Raw genomic sequence first — 21,687 nt, forward strand, 5'->3', positions numbered from 1 at the left:
AACAATGGATGCAAGCTACAGGAAAAGAGATTCCACCTCAACATTAGGAGGAACTTCCTGACAGTAAGGGCTGTTCGACAGTGGAATGCACTCCCTCGGAGGGTGATAGAGTCTCCTTCCTTGGAGGTCTTTAAACAAAGGCTGGATGGCCATCTGTCAGGGATGCTTTGAATTGGATTTCCTGCATGGCAGGGGGTTGGATTGGATGGCCCTAGTGGTCTCTTCCAACTCTACGATTCTATGATTCTATGATTCTTCAAACTGTGCCCTTTAAGAGATTTTGGACTTCAGCTCCCAGAAGCCTCAGCCATGTTGGCCAACAGTCTGGGATTCCAGGAGCTGAAGTCCAAAATCCCTTAAAGAGCACAGTTTGGGAACCACTGGCCTACTCTATATAGGCTATAGCAAAGCCTTTGATTGTATAGATCACAGAAAGCTATGGATTGCTCTTAAAGAAATGAGCGTACCACAACATTTGATTGTCCTAATGCTTAACCTATGCTCAGGATAAGATGCTACGGTTAGGACAGATCACAGAGAAATTGAATGGTTTCCCACTGGCAAGAGACCAGACAAGACTGCATTTTTCACCCTATTTGTTTAATCTGTATGCCTAAAATATCACACATAAAACAGGATTAGAGTCAAAGGAAGGGGACATGAAAATCAAAGGAAAAAAATCTAAGATATCTATGATACTAGACTATTAGCAGAAAATAGCCAAGACTTGGAGCGATTATTGAAGAAACACAAACCAGAAAGTGCAAAGGCAGGTTTACAGTTGAACATTAAGAAAACAAAAATAATGACCACGGATGAGCTACATAACTTTAAAGTAAACAGTGAAAACACTGAAATAGCTGTATATTTTCCCAGATCTTAGCTGAGTCATTAGTCGGAATGGAGGCTGAAGTCAAGAAGTTCAAAGAAAATTAGGACTTAGAAGGGCAGCTATGAAAGAACCAGACAAGATCCTGAAGTGTAAAGATGTATATTTGAATACTGAAGTTAGGATTGTCCATGCCATCATATTTCCAATTTCTACGTATGGTTGTGAATGCTGGACAGTGAAAAATGCTGATAAGAAGAAAATCAACCCATTTGAGATGTGGTGCTGGAGAAGATTACTGCAGCTGCCATAGACTGCTGAAAAGAGAAATAAATAAATCAAGCCTGAACTCTCCCTAGAAGCAAAGATGACTAAACTGAGCTTGTTGTCCTTTGGCCACATCATGAGAAAAAAGTACTCACTAGAAAAAGAACAATAATGCTTGTTAAAGTGGAAGACAATAGGAAAACAAGAATACCAAGAACCAGATGAATAGATTCAATCAGGCAAGCCATGGCCCTGAGTCTGCAAGGAGGATATGGTGACTAGAAGGTCTCTCATTCATAGGGTTGCCATGGGTCAAAGTCAATTTGAAGGCAGTTAACAACAGCAAGGCCAAATCACCTTATTTCACTAACTGGAACTTTTGTCCCCTTGAACTGAGCAGTTCTTGAATCCTACCCCAATCAAAGGATCATGATTAGCTTTATAGCCTTGCCTCAGATATGAACAGAAAACTGCATAGGGGTTGTTTTAATGGCTTTCCTGTAGCAACACCAGAAATACTTCTGCATAGTGGACAGAATGAGTTTGGGAGAGAGCATGAGTGCCACCCAGTGGGTTTGCAGGAAATTTCTCTGGAACAAGAATTAAATTTGCGGAAAAGACAGTAGTCCTTAAACACAGTCACACAACCATGCTTTTCTCATGGCAATCTACATCAGGTGGCAGCCCTCACTCATTCAGGTGAGAAAAAAAGAAGAAGAAATGAAGAAATGTATGTTAGCCCTATTTCTAATATCCCATGGTATGCTCCCTCCACTGGTTCCTTAATTCACACATTAGGCATGATGCTCTGAAGCAGACTTCTGTACGTTTTTGGGAGGGGGGGGGAGGAAAAAATCTGGAAGGGTTTCAACATTTCCATGCAAAATAAGGTCCAATAAACACCTGAGGATTATTCATTTTGGGATAGACAATAGCAAATGCAAAGGGATTGTTTTAGGACACAAAGACCATGGTCAGTCTCGGAAAAGCAATCTCAGAATGAACAGTTGGTGACATGAAGCCTTCAGGGGGAAAAAGGAATGGATGTCAAAACAGCAGATCTAGACAAACACAGAGGTTGATAAGAAAAAGCACAACATACAAAGTAAGGGGGTGTTTTAGAGAACTTTGTCAGTTAGTCCAGTGCAGGACCCTTTCATATTACACAGTTGATGCACTATGATTCCACTTTAATGGACATGGCTCTGCCCTATGGAATCCTGGGATTGGCAGTGAAGGGAGGGGCCTTTGGAATACTCAGCCAGGAAACTCCTCTGGTGCCTCTGAACAAACTACAAATCCCAGGATGCAGCCATGGCACTTAAGAATGGAATAACATTGCTCAAAATGAAATGAAGGGGTCATTCCCACTATGATTTAAATTAGGGTTGCCATAATTGTCTGCTAAAATCTGGGACAAAATGTAGGACAAAATCTAGACCAAACTGTAGGACAACTGCAGGACAAAACTCAGCCCAAAATGTAATTTTTCTTAAATGTCCTATATTTTGGGCTGAGTTTTGTCCTGCAGTTGTCCTACAGTTTGGTCTAGATTTTGTCCTACATTTTGTCCTGGGTTTTAGTGGACAATTATGGCAACCCTAATTTAAATCAAATTACAAATCGGGTTATATGTCCATTGTACCCACTTGAAGTCATTTTCAATCTGATTCTCATCCTACAGAATTCCTTAAAAGCGGGGTAAACGCAGAAAACCCACTCTTATTTGACACTACTTTTCAAGAGGTTCTTTTGAGAAGAACTGAATTGCAATCATGCTCAACAAGTGAGAACGACCTCCAGAATCACATCTCACCATCCTAGCATGTTAAAAAAAGGAACTACATTTTTATTAAAAGAAAGATCATAATAAGTGCATAAGTGGACAGAAGAATCACTGAGAGTACAAAAAAGGGAAAACAAACTCAGATTAAAAACTAGACATAAAGAACTATTAAAGACAATTAAACAAGGCTTAAGGCTACAACTTCTATCAGTTTTATTGGGTGGATTTATTGATTAGACTTACAAATAATCAACTAGTGGGGATCTAATTAATAATAAACTGTTTATTTTTATACCGCTTTTCCTTGAGATCAAAGCGGTGTACATCTACAAGAGCTATCACATACAGTATAAAAAACAAAAACATTTCAATAGTAATCACAATTATTCAATAAAATTATCTAAAAATATCGATTAATCTAATTGGGGAATAAGTTCTCTACAGTGAGTTGGGAGGGTATGCTTGCTGGAAGAGATAAGTTTTTAACACCTTTTTGAAGGCTTCCAGTGTACTGCTGAGGCGGATCTCTTCAGGAAGTGCATTCCAAAGAGTAGGAGCTATCGCTGAGTAAGCTCTTTGATGGCTTGTTGCCAGTTGTACCTTAGGGTGTTCAAGTAGCAATTTCCCCGATGTTCTCAAAATGCGGGGCGGATTGTGTAGGGAGAGGCATTCCCTCAAGTAACTCGGGCCCAAGCCATGTAGGGCTTTAAAGGTAATAACCAACACTTTGTACTGGGACCGGAAGCGAATTGGCAGCCAGTGGAGAGATTTTAATACGGGAGTTATATGATCCGATCTAGATGTGCCCATGACCAGTCTGGCTGCAGCATTTTGAATCAGCTGAAGCTTCTGAACCTGGTACAAAGGTAGCCCCATGTAGAGCGCGTTATAGAAATCCAAACGAGAGGTTACCAGTGCATGTACTACCGTTTCTATGTCTTTTCGATCCAGACAGGGGCACAGTTGGCGTATCAGCCGGAGCTAGTACCAAGCACTCTTGGCCATCGCATCTACTTGACATGATAACTGTAGAGATGAATCCAAGAGTACTCCCAAACTGCGAACTTCGTCCTTTAGGGGAAGTGTAACCCCATCCAGAACAGGATGGCAAATTTTCCTATCTGGATTCGGAGCACCTATCACGAGTACTGTACCTCTGTTTTCTCTGGATTCAGCTTGAGTTTGTTTTTCCTCATCCAGCCCATTACTGACCCCAGGCAGGCGTCCAGAGGAGAGGTGCCAACCTTAGTCACTGTATCAGTCGGAGACATGGAGAGATAGATCTGGGTGTCATCAGCGTACGGATAACACTGAGCTCCATGATTCCAGATGATCCCTCCCAGCGGCTTCATGTAAATGTTAAATAGCATGGGGGACAGAATGGCGCCCTGGGGGACGCCCGATGTAAGCTCTCTTTTACGAGAGCTACTGTCCCCCAGCTTCACCATCTGGAATCTTCCTGAGAGATAGGACCGGAACCACTGGAGCGCAGTGCCCCCGATACCTAAATCTCTCAGGCGTTCCAGAAGGATACCATGGTCGATTGTATCGAAGGCCGCTGAGATGTCCAAGAGCACCAACAGGGTTACACTTCCCCTGTCAGTGGCCAGAAGGAGGCCATCGACTAAGGCGACAATTACATTGTTGGGGTAGAGATTTATGAGACAGCCCATGAATTTTGTTGATTTTTCCAGCCATTGGAATCTTTCCCAAAGTGTAACAGTGGCTTGTCATGGGGAACAAGGTGTAACTGTTAAGGAATAGGTGTACAAATCTGGCAAGCTCAGTTCATTTAATTGTGAGACTCTCTAAAATGTTCTTCTGAAGAAGGAGGGAGGAGGAACAACTCTTAGAATCAATTTAATTTTATAGGTTTATATTCAAAACATTTATGGAGATACAAAAAGATCCTCAGGAGAAAAGAAATAGTGCTAGGATTAGTAATACCTCTGCAACATCTTAATCTATGTGTATATGGAGGTGGGAGAGAGGAAGAGAACAAATGTACTTGGCCTCTAAGTGGTCTTTCTGGATTCTACAAATAAAGCAAAGTCTAAGGCTGCATCCGCATAACAGAAATAATCTGGTTTGACACCATTTTAATTGCCATGGCTCAATACTATGGAATTTTGGGAATGGTAGTTTGTTGTGGCATCAGAACGCTGGGATGGAGCTGAAAGACTATTTTCAGGTCAAGGCCAATACATTCAACCATGCTTTCCTGGAACCCTTCCACCCATTTGAGAAAGAAAGAAAAAAAATGCATTCCTGTAGCAGTGCTTAAATTCAATAAACGTAACAAATGTCAGTGTGTGCATTCAAATGGGAATTCATGTTTCATTTGGGAACTTTCCAAGTGATTTTTCTATCCTCTTGCCATTTTATGTTCTATTTAATTCATCCATTGACATTTTGCAATTTGTTACTTTGATATTTAAGCAGCAGAATAAACTATACACATTAGATTGCCCAACTTTCTTTTAAAGAATTATGGCTTCACCATCTAAGCAAATAATTCCAAATCAGGAAACACCACTAATCATGGGGATGAAGAATGCCATGAATACAGCATTTGAGGTGAGAATGGAAGCCTTCCCTGCCTGTACCTCCTTAGCCTTCTGGACAAGGAGAGGTGTCCCATCCACTTTGCTGACAACAACAAACAGAAAGAGGGTGTCCCATCTTTCCAGAACATTTGTGGAAATGAGATGATCAACTACTTCTTAATGAAGTGCCAAGTCATGCTACAAACAAACACACACACACATTACATAATCAGATCACCACCAATTTCTCACTTCACAGTTCCCCAGCATTTTATACATTCCCCAGGCTATAGTTGATTTGCATATTTGCAAAACACTGTCCTTTTCAGAACTGGGTAGGATGTTTTGGGGGAATTCCTAAGCTGAAGCACTAAGTTGCGGCAGAGAGGGAAAGAAAGTGCCACCCATGATTTCTGTGTATTCCCACCTACTCTTCGATGCATGTCAGACTGGTATGTGGTGGTGCAATGGCAACTACATCCCAGCCTCGCTACCGTTGTCACTGCAGCAGTCTCCAGTGCCAGCTAAATCTCATATTGCAGTACAGTATTTTGTGTGTCACTCCTTGGCAAAGGGGTGTCCCTATCCCCTGTTTCTGAGCCTCCATATCCCCAGGCTAGCTGGTTGAACCCTCCATAAAACTAAAGTCCTCTGCTAGAGATATCAGTGTTTCCAAGGCAACCAGCTGGAATCTCTTAGAGGCAGAAAAAAAGTGGGGGGTGGAATAGCTTGGAAGGAAAATGAGAGAATGCGGGGGAGTCAGGGAAAGCCAATATCAATATTAACTTGGGGCTTCTAGCTCAGATAGGGAGATTCCTGCACTGATGATTCCCAAGGAGCCCCAATGGGCCAAATGATTCCCAGCAGGCTTGGTACTTACAGGTTAATCCACCCATATATATCAGGGTAAGAATCACCATGTTAATGAGAGGCAAAATACACATGGCCAGACTAGCTGCTTTGATTTTGAAAGGCTGTCACCTGGAACATGCTCCCACTCTGGGTTGGGTTCCTGCTCTGATTCTGTACTGTAATTGTCTACCACCTGCATACTGTTTGCTCTTGAAAGTGTTGTTTACCATTTCAGTGATGTTTACTGCATAAAGGAGCCACGGACAAAATTACCATAATCAGAGTCTCAATGCTTCACATAGCTTGGCTCCTAGAAGATGTCCCCTAGACAATGGAAATTCAGGAAGTGGAAAAAACTCATTGGGTTAATTGGCTATTTTCAACTAATCAGGCTCCAAAGGGTAAAACTGCTGTGATTTAGATTTTCTAAATCATTCTGGGAGTTGGAGTTTGTTGTGGGGTCCTTGGCTTGAGGCTATGAAATTCTGGGAGTTGGAGTTTGTTGCTCCCCCCAGCCTCCGATGGCCCCCTCTGTTGCTCCCATCTCTCCCCCTAGCCTCCTGTTTCATTCCCTTCATCCCTGTCAGCTACATCCAAATGTGTGCTCCATTCTTGAAGGAGCACCGGAAACAAATGGGGCAAAATTGCAGCACAGCATCATGGGAAATGTGGAACCTTGGAGGTTGGGGAGAGGTGTACCAGGATGGAAGCAAAGTTGCATTCCACACTAGACCAGTACGGATTGAAATAGAAGTGAACTTGGAAACAGTTTTTGTGAATTTGCTTGTTACCGAAATCACAAAAATCAGGAGTCACTTTGGATTGACTGTGGATCCACCTCAGAATGACCCCCCATAGAAAGCAATCATGTGAGATAATACATCACATTTTAATGTGAATTCACATGGTTGGACCCTCAGTGGCTTCGGATCAGAGCTGCAAAACCCTCCGTGTGATAAGGGCCATAGTCTCTGGATATTCTAAAACAGTGGTTCCCATACTTTGGTCTTCCAGATGTTTTGAACTTCATCTCCCAGCATTCTTGGCTTTTGGTCATAGTAATTGGGGCTTTTGGGAGTTGAAATCCAAAACATCTGGAGGACCAAAGTTTGGGAATCACTGATCTAAAAGAATTAATGCAGGACATAACTTTCAGAAAGATGAAGATGAGGAGGAGGAGGAGGAGGAGGAGGAGGAGGAGGAGGAGAAGAAGCAGCAGCAGCAGCAGCAGCAACAACAACAACTACAACAACAACATGGGAGATTTTCTGTGATGATAGTTAGGTTTGTGGGGCTATGGGTAAGTTTCTGCCTTCCTAATGGATGCCCCTGAGCTAATGTTGGGAAATCTATCAGGGGTACTCTGATTCATATCACTCATGTGAATAACACAAGAGAAGAATGAAATGAAAACTGCAAAGAATAGCTCATTGTGTGGCCACATGGAATCTCCATGCAGATAGGCTTCTAAAGATTACAGATAAGAGACGTATGCTTGACTTTACTTTGGACCTTTGGCAACAATGATTTACGTGCCTTACAGCAGGAAAGGAGTTTGTCTTAGCTTGGCTTGATCCCTGGAGGATCATGATTCAGGTTGTGTTGACCTGAAATAGGCTGGTCCCAGTGATACCTTTATCATCCTAATTTCTAAAAAAAGGAATGTTTGGGCTTCAGGTCTGAAATGCCTGAAAGCTACTGGCTATAATTGGAGAGCCAAGGGCAAGAGAGAAATCCTTTTAAAAACAAAACTAAAAGCTTCCTGGGGAAGAATATCTAGGTTCTGTGTAGATCAAATACACATGGCTTTTCAGATGATTTGGGCCCTAGAGATTTTAATGTTTGTTTTTGTGTAGTTTTAAACAGTTGTTTCCACACTGCTTTCACTTTATAATCAGTATATTGTTAATTTTTGTAGCAAACCAATCTAGTAACATCACCAGTAAAATAGATAAAGAAGCAAATAATAATGCAAAGCATACCATAAAAGTTCCTTCTGGAATGCAGTGGCTGGAAAAGTACCTGAAACCATGCTGCTTCTTCTAAAAACTTCTCTCTCTGCAGTGCAGTTGAGATAAGTTGGAGTAGGGTAGGATGGGATGGGATAAGCATAGATGTAGGCATAGTGCCTTCAGAACTAAGTTCTTTTAAATTCAACAAACTCTGCTCCAATGTATGTGTTTAAGAGAACAGTCATATGCAACCTTACTGGAAATAAGCCCTGCTGAACATAGTAGGACTTACTTTCAAGTAAAGATGCATAAGATTATGGTACAAATCCTATTAAAACTGAGAAACATTCAGGAAATTGAGTCATGGTGAACTGAGTCATCTGCCATTATTCACATCACAGGCAACATCAAACAGGTTCCCATGACTCATGCACAATTTCATATAGCAACAGCAGCTGTAATAGCTGCAGATCATGAAGAACAATGAAATTTCCCCAGACATGTGCATGTGCCAAGAATGAATGTTCTGGTAATACGAATATTTGTAGCCAAGGCTGCTTGTACTCCAAAGTACAGTGGACCCTTGTTATATGCTGGGGTTTGGTTCCAAGATCCCCCATGGATAACAAAATCCGTGGATGCTCAAGTCCCATTAAATATAATGACATAGCAAAATGGTGTCCCTTATAAAAAATGGAAAATCAAGTTTTGATATTTGAAATTTATACTTTTTTTGAACATTTTCATTTTCAAACCGTGGATGCTTGAATCCGTGTATAAAAAATCTATGTATAAGAAGGGCTGACTGTACCTCCAAAGTGCTCTACCAATTTCCTACCATTTCCCATGACCAGTAACTGCAGAAAAAACATCAGACAGTCTTGTGACATTTTAAGGACTAAGGGGCTGTGCAGACCAGCAGAAAAGCCCGGTTGGGGGCAGAGTTGGGATGTGGCAACCACATGACGAATGCCCTGGCTCCATGCCCCAGGGCAGTGTGACACCACATGCCACACTACACAGTGTGCGGCATCACGGTGCTCCTCTGGTGCTGTTTCCACATGACGCAGTGCCAAAGGAGTGATGTAAAACCACAGTGCCACAGCTATCTCACCCTTTGCAGGGCGCTTTTTGTGGCTCCTTTTTGCACCCTGCAAAGGCCAGATCAGGGCCAGGGCATACGGTTGCCACAACCCCAATCTGGCTGTAAAAGAGGTGGTCTGCACAGCCCCTAAGCGCTCCATTGTGGCAAATACTACTGAAGAGATCACTTCATCAGAAATGTATTGGCTTGCTAACCACTGGAACCCTCCTTCAAAAGCCCAGATACATGTGTATATTTGCTATTCCACCCATATATATATTTTCAAACATATCTTTAAAATATAGGGAAATGAAGTTTGATGTCCTGGAAGAATAGGCACATAAATTTCAGCCTCAATGCTATCCCCTTTTTTCTGGGAGTAAAACCCACTGAACTCTTGAGTTTTACTTCTGACTAGACACCAGAGCCCATCTACATTTGGAAGCTAGGCAGAGTCAGCCCTGGCTAGTACTTGGATGGGAGGCGATCAATGAATTACAGGTAATGCAGGCTATATTTCATAGGAAAGAACTGGCAAAACCATTTCTGAGTATTCCTTGCCTAAGGAAACCTGTGAAATGCATGGAGTTGCCATAAGTCAACATACAACTTGAAGACACACACAGACATACAAAGAACTATACTATGACACACCAGTGTATGTTAGTTTGCAGGTAACTCTCCCATGTTCATTTTAAAATAAGGTTTTAGGTTATCAGAGCCAAATCCATTCACCTGAAACCCTTGAGCATCAGAATACCTGTAGTAAAGAGAATGAATATCTAGACACAGTCTAGACAGATTAAAGGACACAGCCAATTAGGTAGCTGAAAAATGATGTCAGGAGCAAACATCCCCCTACTGTATGGGGTAGCTGTAGGTACTTTTTGGCAGGAGTCAACATTAAAATGAAGAAGCCAGGGAGGGACAGGTGAAAGAGACAATGGAGGATGAAATGATTGAGAGGCAGAGTTTTGATTGTGGAAGGGAAGTGGATTCAACAACAGGGAACTAAAAGGCCTACAGAGAATAGCAAGAGGAAGTTTTGTGGTGGGGGAAAGGAGAAGGGCATCAGTTACTGAACAGCAAAATGGTTTGGGGTGTTTTAAAGATAACTTGAGTGATCCATAAGACTCAATTAAAGAATTGGCATATACTCACTCCCACTCCTTGCGTTGTGCCTGGGGTGTGTTATGGACCTTGTGTGCCTGATGGGCCATGATGATATCACGATGATCCACCACGCCTCCACGCCGCTTGTAGGACAGAGGCTCCTGACCCATATAGTGGTACCAGCTGCCAAGGAAAGGGTACTCTGGGCTAGTCGGCCCACGGCCATCATGCACCGCCTCATAATAGCTGGGAGGGGACAACAGGGATGATCGGACAACAGCACGCCTCGCCATCCATGGGACTTGAGCTGAGACCCCAGAGGTTTCTGCCTGGCTGCTTGCCAGAGGGTAGCTGTGGAGATGGGGATAGACACAAAATAAAATAAATGGCAGAAAACACATAACAAGATTCAAATACCACCTGGTCTCACCACCAGAAGGTTGACTACCAGCTGATGAACTAGTCACAGAACACAACAATGATGTGGAAGAGTTGTAATTTGCATTGGTAGATGGACTATGTGCATGCATACATCATGGATCTTCAAGACATTTAAGTAAATTTACTAGGAACATAACTAGACACTGATCTCTATGTAGTCTGTAAATAATCCAAAGATAAGGGAGGTGTGCATGGTGAGGTTGTCTCTTAGTAGGCAGAACTTGCTTTTTCTGTGCAAGTGACACAGAAATATGGTTTCTTTACCATATTTGCTCTTGGATGAATAGTGTCAAAATAATTCTCACACTCGATCTCTTTCTCTCTCTCAGAATGCATCTCCATTGATCAAAAAGACCAGAAAGTCCCACATTTTAGTTCTGTTCTTTTCAATTTTATTTTGAAGAAACATGCATGCTTTGTTTATCATGGTATGTCAGCTCACAGTACAGCGAGCCCACTGTATTTCATTATCCATGCATTCAAGCATCACAGCTTCTATCTATCTATCTATCTATCTATCTATCTATCTATCTATTCTAAAAAGCAAACTTTCATTTTGCCATTTTATATAAGGATCACAATTATACTAAGCCAACATTGCATTAAATGGGAGTTGAGTATCCATGGATTTTGGTATCCACAGCAGATCCTGGAAACACCAGCAGACACAAAGGGCCCAGTGTAGAATCTGAGATTTTTTTATATCAGCTCTCCAGGTTCATTTATTTTAACACAGTATAAAATAGGAAAGACAAGAAACAAAATCTGGAACTTTTAAATCAAGACTGATGTGCCATCAATCTCACTTCCCCTGTGGCACTAGACAGAAGTTAGCTTCTGTGCTATAAGCCTATACAGCCTATATATGCAAAGAGCAGTGGGGTCAGAATGAATGGCTGAAAGGATTCTAGCATTTCTGTTCAGAGCTGGATGGCAATTGGGTTCTAGTTCTTTTTTCTGGTTTGTTTGTCTCCCTTGGGAGATTTTGTTCAATGACTAAAAATAAACAGAAGATAATGAGCCCCCAAGGGGATTTCGAATGCCAGTGTAAACCCAAAATGAAGCTGCAAATCTCTCTGCTTTTGCCTCCTATTATTAAATGATGATGATGATGATAGCAACAAGAGTAGAAGTAATATAACAATAACAATAGTAATGGTATCATTTACAAAAAAAAATTAATAATAATATCCAACCTAGAGCTCCATCTCTTCCAGGAATTGCAGCACCTGGTATATCTGTGTCATGATAGGTATCAGCCACTAGAGGACACTCTTACCAACAAGAAATTGGGGGAAGGACAACTGGAAGGAGAGAACTGACTTTTTTGGGAAGGATCAATCAAATATTTGTAATGCTGGGTCATCTTTGCAGCGCTAAATGCCACCCAGAAATTCTCCATTTTCTGAAGGCAGGGAGAATATGGCATACACTTTTCCCTTGACACACAGAGCCCAATGTCTCTCTTGGAGTAACACCTATCCTCATTCACTTCACAACTGGTGACTTTCTGGCTCTTGGAGATGCAATGAATTGACTGCCCTGGAGAGTCAAATAAATGCCTGGTCTACCTGAGAGAGAGTGCACAGTCAGGAGGCAATCCCACAACTGCCGGAATGTTCTCCTTATAACTCTCCCTCAAATTTATTTCAGCGTCCCCTGTTCATTATTCTTTTCCCTAGTAGCTTTCCCTGAGTCCAAATTCCGACACAAACCAAAAACAGAAAGAGCAATTAAAAATAAATGGCCAAGTGGGGCTATTGAAAGATGGCTGCAGTACGTAATTCATGGGGTTTGGTAATGACACTAGGAGGTGTCTCTTCCCTAACCCTCCCAAAAAGGTACACATAGTTCTTGTTCTCAGTATTCTTCTGTACCTGTCTCCTTTTTCCAGAGAAAAGAGCATATTTCAACCCATAGCTAAATGTATAGTGCCAAAAATATAAGTTCTTGACTTTTGTTCAACTCTTACTTCAAACCATCATAAAAAATTCTCATTTGTTTTTTCCTGTTCCCATCTCTTTTAAATTTAATCATCTGCCAGATCCTGCTCCCCCCCCCCCTCCCCCGACTTTCTACACAATATTATAAAGGATGGTTCTCCAGGTGCTGCAATGGCTGCTGAATATGATAATCAGTAGTTTAGTTGTATATGTATTGTAGATGTACAATACAATGCATTAAATATGTGGGCATTCGTTAAAGAAAAGAAGTATGTCATAGTGTGTGAATCTTTCAGAACTCCTGAAAAGTTCTAACAAAACTTCTACTTCAGCATGTTTTCTTTCAGGGTTGTTTGTAGCTCACTCAGTCTTTACAGATGATTTAGTGTGAATTCCAGATGAAAAGTTGACCCAATCTCCTTTTACTAAGCATAGCAGAGAATGAAAGTATTATCCATTGGCTACAACTATGACTTTCAATGTGAGAAGTGATCTCTTGGAAGTGAAGGCAGATACACCCCCATTTGTACAAGTGACTGTGTAGTATCAGTGGCATTACTAGGCTTGGCATCACCCGGTTTGGTAACTCATGGTATCAGCCCCGCCACCCCCTGCCCAACTGACTTTCTCCCATACCACACCATACAGATTCCTTTGTAAAAAAAAAAAAAAAAAAAAAAAGGACTAATATTACTCAGAAATCATAATTCCCATATATCACTGAATGTAATAGTTGTGACCTAAATAACTAACAAAATTAAAATCATACCTTTAAGTTACAATATCATAGATACAGTCAAAATGTATTTACATGTACATATTTCCTGTGGTTAAAGTTAAAATGTGGGAACAACACAGTCACTTAAAAGTTGGTTCTCCAGCTATCTGTATCAAGACGGGCCTCATAGGAATTTATTTATGTAGGGGTTACAGCCCAATGTGCATTCAAGTGTTTCTTATGGTAAACTCCTCTGCCGCAGAAGTTTAAAAATTTTCAAAATTATACATATAAACACACTCGGATCTAAATTCTGTTGTTAGTCCTGTCCAGAGTAGACCCACTGAGTCAGTGGGATTTACTTATGCATTGACTCACCATTCAACAATTGGCTGAATTAATCCATTCTAGTTAGGACTAACTTGCTATTTGATGTTCTTTTGTTGCCTGTTTTATTGAATCATTTCCTGTATTGTTATGTATTTTATATGTATTATCCTACTAGAGAGGCAGGCTAACTCCAACAGGCCTCCCTGGAAGAAGTTTACCCATCCATTAAGAAGCCAAGCCCTCCCTCCAATCCATCTCCCCTGATCCAGGCCTCGGAGGTAGAGAAGAACTTCTGGCCCTCATCCCCTTCCCCACCACCACTCCCTTCTCCTTTTGTGTCGTGTCTTTTTAGATTGTAAGCCCGAGGGCAGGAAACCGCCCAATTAAAAAGATTGTATGTGCAGCACTGTGTAAATTTAGAGCGCTTTATAAATAAAGGTTAATAATAATAATAATAATAATAATAATAATAATTTAACAGTCCTATACCTCCTCCTGTATTCATCCTGCCCACTGTGTCTGGCCTTCTCGGTAGTCTCCCATAACCATCAACTATCATGAAACTATAGTAGAAGCCACCCATTTATAGACCTCATTCTGTGATGCTAAACCAACATATATGCTTGGATTATAGTTCACATCAATATATTTATAAATCAGTATAAAAATTATTTATGGAACATAACATCCACAATAAATAGGCAATCAATAAAAATAATAGTTCTATCCCATGACCTGAACCTGTAATTCCTAATGTTGTAACCATGAGCACAAATATTTCCATAGAACAGGAATGAGCAAATGTGGGAAATGAGGTGGCTGCATAAACCTTCCAAAATACCTTCAAGGGGACACAGGGGCCATGTTTGGGATCCTTCCTGGACCCCTAGAGATCATTTTGAGGCAAAAAATGTTTTTGAAAAATTTCACAAAATTTCATTTTGGTTCCTGGGGGCCCAGGAGGGCTCCAAATGCAGTTGAAATGCCCTCCAAGCCCCCAGAGATAATTTTAGAGTGTTTTGAATCAATTTTTTATTTCCTGGGGGCTTCTGGGAGGCCACAGAAATAGCCTGGGGGGCACATGCAGCCCACAGGCCACACTTACCCATCCTTGCTATAAGAATCCTCTGGGCTTTCTCCTCCTTCTGATTTATTAAATGACTTTTTTAAAAAGGTGAAAACAGGAGACTGAAATGTTGTAGGTAATACATCAGTCTTCAGCACTATCTTTACTTTACTGGACAGCAAACAATGTCACAACAGTCGCTGGCTGCAGACCAGCCCTTTCTTTCAAAGTGTGTCCCCCAAAAGGTAGGTAATCTGAGTGAGAGGGATACTGAGTGAGGAGTTCCCTGCAAGGAGCACCTTGAGGCTCTCAGTAGAGTGGCAGAGTGCTTTGCCTGGGCTCTGCTTTTTCCTCTGAGTTTGTTTTGCCTACTTTTTCTAGTTTCTTTTATTGTGAAATGTTAGCTGGTTCTGTTTTTGTTTTGGTGTGATTTGTTGTATGTGAGCATCTGCCTCCCTGTGTGTTATCTGGTTTTCTTTGAGGGTGTGAGTTGTGCTCAAGTGTTTTGTTTTTCTGTTTCTCTGAGCATCACTGATTTCCTTCCTGTGAAACAGATATTTTTGCTTTGCTTTGCTTTGCTTTGAATGGGCAAATAAGTGTCTCAGAAATGTGGGGTCAGACAACACCTCTGTCTTGTACAGGGTTTCTTGGCCAAATTACTTGTCCTTGTTTCATCTTCATTATAATCATTATTCATTTTTGTCCCACTTTTATCCCAATAATGGGACTCAAGGCAGCTAACACCATATTTAAAACAATAGAAATTAAGAACAATACTACAAAAGTATTAATACCATTATAAATATAAGAATAAAAAACAAATAAACAATTTATGAAGTTAAAGCACTAAACCTTAAAATCTTAAAATGTATTTAAAAAATATAAAAAACAGAACTGCACATCATTAAAACTCAGCCCAAGTTTGTCTTCTGTGAAATGGGTGTTGGAACTGAAAACTAAGTACAAAAGAGCAGTTTCGTGGTTCAGAGTTCATGCACCACTTCTATTTTGCCTACAGGCATTTGAATAAGTCACTTTTAGTCCCATCCATTTGCCTTTTGGGAAAGTGATGTTTTTGTGACTGGGCAGCAATTTTATAAAAGTGCCCATAACACTTCTAAACACCCCCCCCCCCAATCATAGTTATTTGAAATGAACCCAACATAGCATACTCCCCTTTCAACAACTAACTTGTCATCTTCCCACCAGAAATGAGAACCCAAAGGTTAGGCAGCACCAAGGATAGCTCCAACTGAATATGTTTATTCTGAAAATGACTGGTGTTAAACTGAAGCCTCATAACCTGCTGGCCAAGGATTCCTCCATCCAGGTCTCACCACTTCCATCTGACAGAAAACTCCCTCTCCTACAGTGCAGCATTTCATTGCCTCTCCAGATGTTTCCATGAAGTGCACTTCTGACATTGGCATACTGGTTTCCACGATCTCCCTGAAGGGGGGAGCCTGTTCACACCAAATTAGAAGGTGCTAAAGTTGTCATGGTCCTCATGTTCAGGGGTGTTAGATCTGACCCACTCCAGGGTATCAGATTTTACTGGATCATGGGTGAGAAGTTGGGCCATCTCTGAGGCAAAGACCCCAATGGCAGAGGATCCAGGAGTATCAGCCTTGGCTAGCTCAGCCTTGCCTAACTCAGAGATGTTAGTTCCAGCCAACTAAGGGATGATCTTGGTTGGATGTCTCCTCGAAGGGCTCTTTATCCTGTGTCAATGTCCAAACCTCTACTAGATTTCTGTGTTGTGACACCACCATTCTTTTCCCTCCCACTCTTTCAAAAATCTACTCTCTCTCTCTCTCTCTCTTCATTCTTCACTTCTTCTCAATAGTTCTGTCTTGTACATCTGCTTCTGAATTTTTCAACTGGCTCTCCTGTCTGTCACTATAATTCCATAACATTACATTTTACTTATGCCAATCATACTTCCACTGATTCTTCTGTTATTTCCCTCCCAACAACCCAATATCTGCTTCATATTCTTGTCATCCCTTTCACTGCCTACCCATCCCATTGTACGTGCACCAGAACAACCAAGCTGGGCCATCAGGGGATTAACATTATCCCACCTGGACAGGGGAAATGATCTGCACATTAATTAGAAAAGAAGCCTGGAAGTAAACATTTGTCATCTATAGTCCTTTATCTTCAAAGAGAGGGAAGTAAACAATGTTAGCTTGGAATTTCAAAAGCATTCATATATGAATGCTCTAAGGTGTTCAGTTCACTGATGAGATTGAGAGGCTCATATGCCCTTCCGGCTAGACACCATATTATTGAGATACTAGCAGCTAAGCAAAACCAGCAGCCATAGAGCCAAAGGTTTTGCTAGAAACACCATGCAAAAGTTTGATAACTGTAAATTCCTCCTATAAATTTTTGCACTCTAGGTTCATATGAAGAAACAAATCTTAGACTATTTACTATTAGCCCTGGAACATGTAATACATTTTCCTCCTGCATGTTTCAAAATACCGTTTTCTCTCTTCAAGAAGTACCCTTCAGTTGAAGATTAGACTTTGTGTTCCTGGTTCATTATACAGTAGAGTCTCGATTATCCGACGTAAACTGGCGGTCCATAGGTCGGATAGCCGAAAATGTCAGATAATCCGGAGGGTCATAGGAAAAGCCTAGCAATCACTATGAAAAGCTTTCCAATCACTATGAAAAGCCTTCCAATCATTATAAAAATACAAATTGCAAAATTTTTTTGCTTGGAGCCCTTTCCAGCTGGGGGCGTGGCAAGGGCTCCAAGCCACGCCCACTGACCTATCCGACGTCGGATAATCCGGAATGTCAGATTACCTAGAGTTGGATAATCGAGACTCTACTGTACCTGTGAACTGACAAAGGCATCCTAACAATCCTGCTCTCCCATGTGACTGACACAGCTAGAAAACCAGGTCCCTGGAGGAAGTAGGACATTGCCACAACAGAAATTAAGAAGGGTGTTGTACTTAATGAACGCAGGAGCTTATTTCTGAACAGGCATCCATAGGATAGTCTTAAAGTAAATATCTTGATCAATGGCTCTCTGTGACAATGCAAGACACTTGTACCAATCACAGGAAAGTAAAGGAACAACTTTGACAGACCGCTTTAACTGCCCTGGCTCAATGCTAAGGAATTCTGAGAACTGTAGTTTTGTGAGCCATTTAGCCTTCTCTGTCAGAAAGCTCTGGTGCCACAATAAACTACAGTTCCCAGGATTCCCTAGAACTGAGCAAGGGCAGTTAAAGCGGTCTCAAACTGGATTATTTCTACAGTGTGTGTTTTGGACCTCTGTCTCCCTTGGTTAATCTTGCCCTTTCCCTCCTTGATGCCTTTCATCTCTGGAACTTTTTGTGCTATTACACTACAAAGAACCCTTGCATAGGAGATGCCCATATGGCTATATGAATCTTCCCAGTGGACATCACAACAACCCACATTAGGCATACTCAGAAAGAAATATTTTATCAACCACCATAGTTTTTCAGTGCAGGTAAAAATAATAAAATGTTTCTGGTGCCTACACTATCCCGTCTTCCAGTCACCCTGTTAACCCAAAAGAACTGGGGAACGTCCCAACCATACCACAAAACCCATACCCTCCTCCTATGTGATGCCAGGTCGGTTAGGAACAAAATTCACATAATCTATCATCTGTTAGAGCAGGGATAGGCAACCCTTTTGAGCCGGGGGCCGGGTTGCTGTCCCTCAGACAACTGGGGGGCCGAAGCCAAAAAATAAATAATTAAATAATTTTTTAAAAGTTAAATAAATAAATAAACCGGGACAAATGTAGGACAAAATTTTCAAATGGAGGGCACTTTTTAAATAAAAAATGGAGGACACGCGAAAAAAATTGCTGATTTTTTTAAAAATGTTAAGATAAATGCATGTTTCTGAGGCTTCTATAGACAATTGCTCCACCATGCCCCTCGCGTGAGACGCCAAAGGCCACGGCGGCAATCGGCGGCAGGACCGGGCTGGGGCCGGTCCCAAGGCCTCGCCAGGCCGCATCCGGCCTGCGGGCCGCAGGTTGCCTATCCCTGTGTTAGAGGAAGAGTATGCCAACCTGGCATGTTTTATGGAAATCTGGCTGGGGGAAGATAGTAGTGTTACCTGGGCTCAGACCCTCCCAGCCGGGTATGCCGTTAAGGAGCAGGTTAGGGAAAGTGGGCGAGGGGGGGGGAGTTGCCATGGTCCATAAAAGCACCTTCACATTGACCAGGAAAACTGTCCAGAAAACAGATCACATCGAGTGCATTTACCTGACCCTGAAGGCTAAGGACAGTCTGGGGATTCTCTTGGTCTACCGTCCACCCTGTTGCCTAACAGACTCACTGGCCGAGCTGACACAGCTCGTCTCGGAGATGGTGTTGGAGTCTCCCAGGCTTTTAGTCTTGGGGGACCTTAACATTTCCTTCGAGTCTGGCTCACTAGATCTAACAGGTCCAGTTTGGGAATTCATTATTTCCATGACAGCTGTGGGCCTGTCACAATTAGTCTTGGGGCCACCACACTGTGTGGGTAATACACTTGATGTACTCTTTAGTACAGAACAGGGATGTTCGTGGGCAGAGATTCACACCTCTGCTCTGTCATGGACGGACCATTTCATGGTCAAAGTGGGACTGAAGGCTACTACCCAAATCCCCCTCGGGGGTAGAGGACCTATTAGAATGGCCCGCCCTCAAAGGCTGATGGAACCAGTGAGGTTCCAGGAAGCCCTAGAGGGTCTTATGGTTGGGAATGACGGCAATTCTGTTACAGCCAGATTGGTCATCGGTTCGTCCAGGTTTGACCATATAACACCAGTTCTAAAAGCTCTTCACTGGCTGCTGATTAGCTTCCAGGAACAATACAAGGTGTTGGTTATTACCTTTAAATTCCTACATGGCTTGGGCCCGAGTTACCTCTCAGAAAGCCTTTACAGCAGTTGCTCCGAAATTGTGGAATGGTCTTCTGGAAGAGATCCGTCTCATTACCTCCTTGGAGGCATTTAAGAAGGCACTTAAGACAGATCTCTTCCGGCGAGCTTACCCACCTGACATTATGTAAGAAATACCCTCTGACTATTGTATAACTCTACTGCATTGCCACTATCTGAAGAGTTAGTTTTTAAGATTGTTATTAATTTTATTGATGTGCTTTTATATCCATTTTAAGTATTGATGTATGTATTTTGGCGGACTGTAATCCCGCCTCGATCCATCTGGGAGAGGCAGGAAAATATAAACTATCTATCTATCTATCTACCTACCTACCTACCTACCTACCTACCTACCTACCTACCTACCTGGGGTATGGAAAAAAGATCCATGTTTGCGCTACCGCTCTTGGAGACAGGGAGGGTTGGGCAGGTATGGAGAGCTGACCAATCCTAGCAGGCTTTGTATACAACAAGTTTTCCTGCTAAGTACCTGCATGTCATAAGCATTTGAATTAAAAGTATCGTATTGAAATCAAATCTGATGTTTTTTAAATTTTTATTTGGTGTGCGTCAGAAGAGGGGTAGTCTTATACGGCGAGTATATCCCAAACACTACATTTTAACTGGAAAAGTTGGGGGTCATCTTATATGCCCAGTCGTCTTATACGCCATAAAATACAATATGTATTATTTCCAATATTAGATAGGCAATCAAGTTTGTTTTAAATGCATTTGGGAACATTTACACACACAAATAGGGTGGTTTCAAATGTTCTGCCTTGTCTGTCTTAAATTTAAATTGAGCCGCTCCCTCAGTTTACTCACCTGGTAAAATGCCTCTGCCCAAGCTGCTTTTGGTTCAAAAGTAAAACAAACCAAAAAGAAATTAAGAAGAAGAATTTATATAAGTCTACATAGATCTGACTATATGGGCAGCTGTAATTCCTTGCAATACCCTTACAGTATTCAGGAGCTTTTCTCTTCTTGGGCTTTCCTTTTGTGTTTGACTTCAGCAATTGGGAATAAAAATCTATCTCTTACCTTAACTCTGGGGGGTATCCCCCCCCCCCATTGTACACATTATGGTAATGAGTAAGTAACAAGCAATACTATTTCTTACAAAATTCTAAACTATTCCAGAAGTTGCAAGCAGTAAAAGCAAAAAAGTGCTAACAAGGGGGTGGCATAGCTACCACTTCTGAGAAGCCTGTCTTGCTCTTTAAATGAAAACCAGAAGCAGCTTAGAGCTAGAGGATGTCGCTCTTGTTATTGAGTGGGGCTAGTGACGCTGAAGCCAATGGCAACTCACCACCTTCTCTTTCTGGAAGGACACACACACCCTCTGGCAGCTACTACCACCATGTTAGATACATCAACTAAGACAGCCATGTTAGATGCATCAACTATTCTATGTCCCTTCAAGCAAAGAGGCCTCATATTGTATAAATCCTCTCCCTATAAGCAATATCATCCAAAGGAAGGAAGATGCATTGTTGTTCCTGGTGCAGCCTGAGCTATCCTACAAAAGGAATATTTGTCCATTATCCTGGGAATAGACAACAAAAGTAGGTGGGTGTATCTTTGAGCTGAAGAGCAAAATGAGCCTCTAATTTTACTACAAGAGGTTAAGTACCATCATGTCCCAGGTACAAAATTTTATATATATATATATATATATATATATATACATACATATACATACATATATATATATATATATATATATACACACACACATACATATACACACACACACACATACACACACACACAGGATATTGGCCAATGATGCTTCCTCCTGCATTAAAGCATTTGGCTAAGTGCTAC

At 41.6% G+C, this 21,687-nt stretch overlaps 1 protein-coding gene across 7 annotated transcripts in view; it reads right to left on the reverse strand.

Annotated features, from left to right (window-relative positions):
• CACNA1A (calcium voltage-gated channel subunit alpha1 A) overlaps positions 1-21,687 on the reverse strand; it is a 446,503-nt gene that overhangs the window by 396,601 nt on the left and 28,215 nt on the right. For all 7 annotated transcript variants that reach the window (XM_089532659.1, XM_089532648.1, XM_089532678.1 and 4 more), the window contains exon 2: positions 10,478-10,780. In XM_089532659.1, the coding sequence (XP_089388785.1) occupies positions 10,478-10,722 (245 nt within the window). In that variant the 5' untranslated portion in view covers positions 10,723-10,780. The remainder of the gene's footprint in view (positions 1-10,477; positions 10,781-21,687) is intronic.

The sequence above is a fragment of the Sceloporus occidentalis genome, unplaced genomic scaffold (assembly GCF_023333645.1).
Source record: "Sceloporus occidentalis isolate IW3139 unplaced genomic scaffold, rSceOcc1.0.p SCAF_1, whole genome shotgun sequence".
Classification (NCBI taxonomy): domain Eukaryota; kingdom Metazoa; phylum Chordata; class Lepidosauria; order Squamata; family Phrynosomatidae; genus Sceloporus; species Sceloporus occidentalis.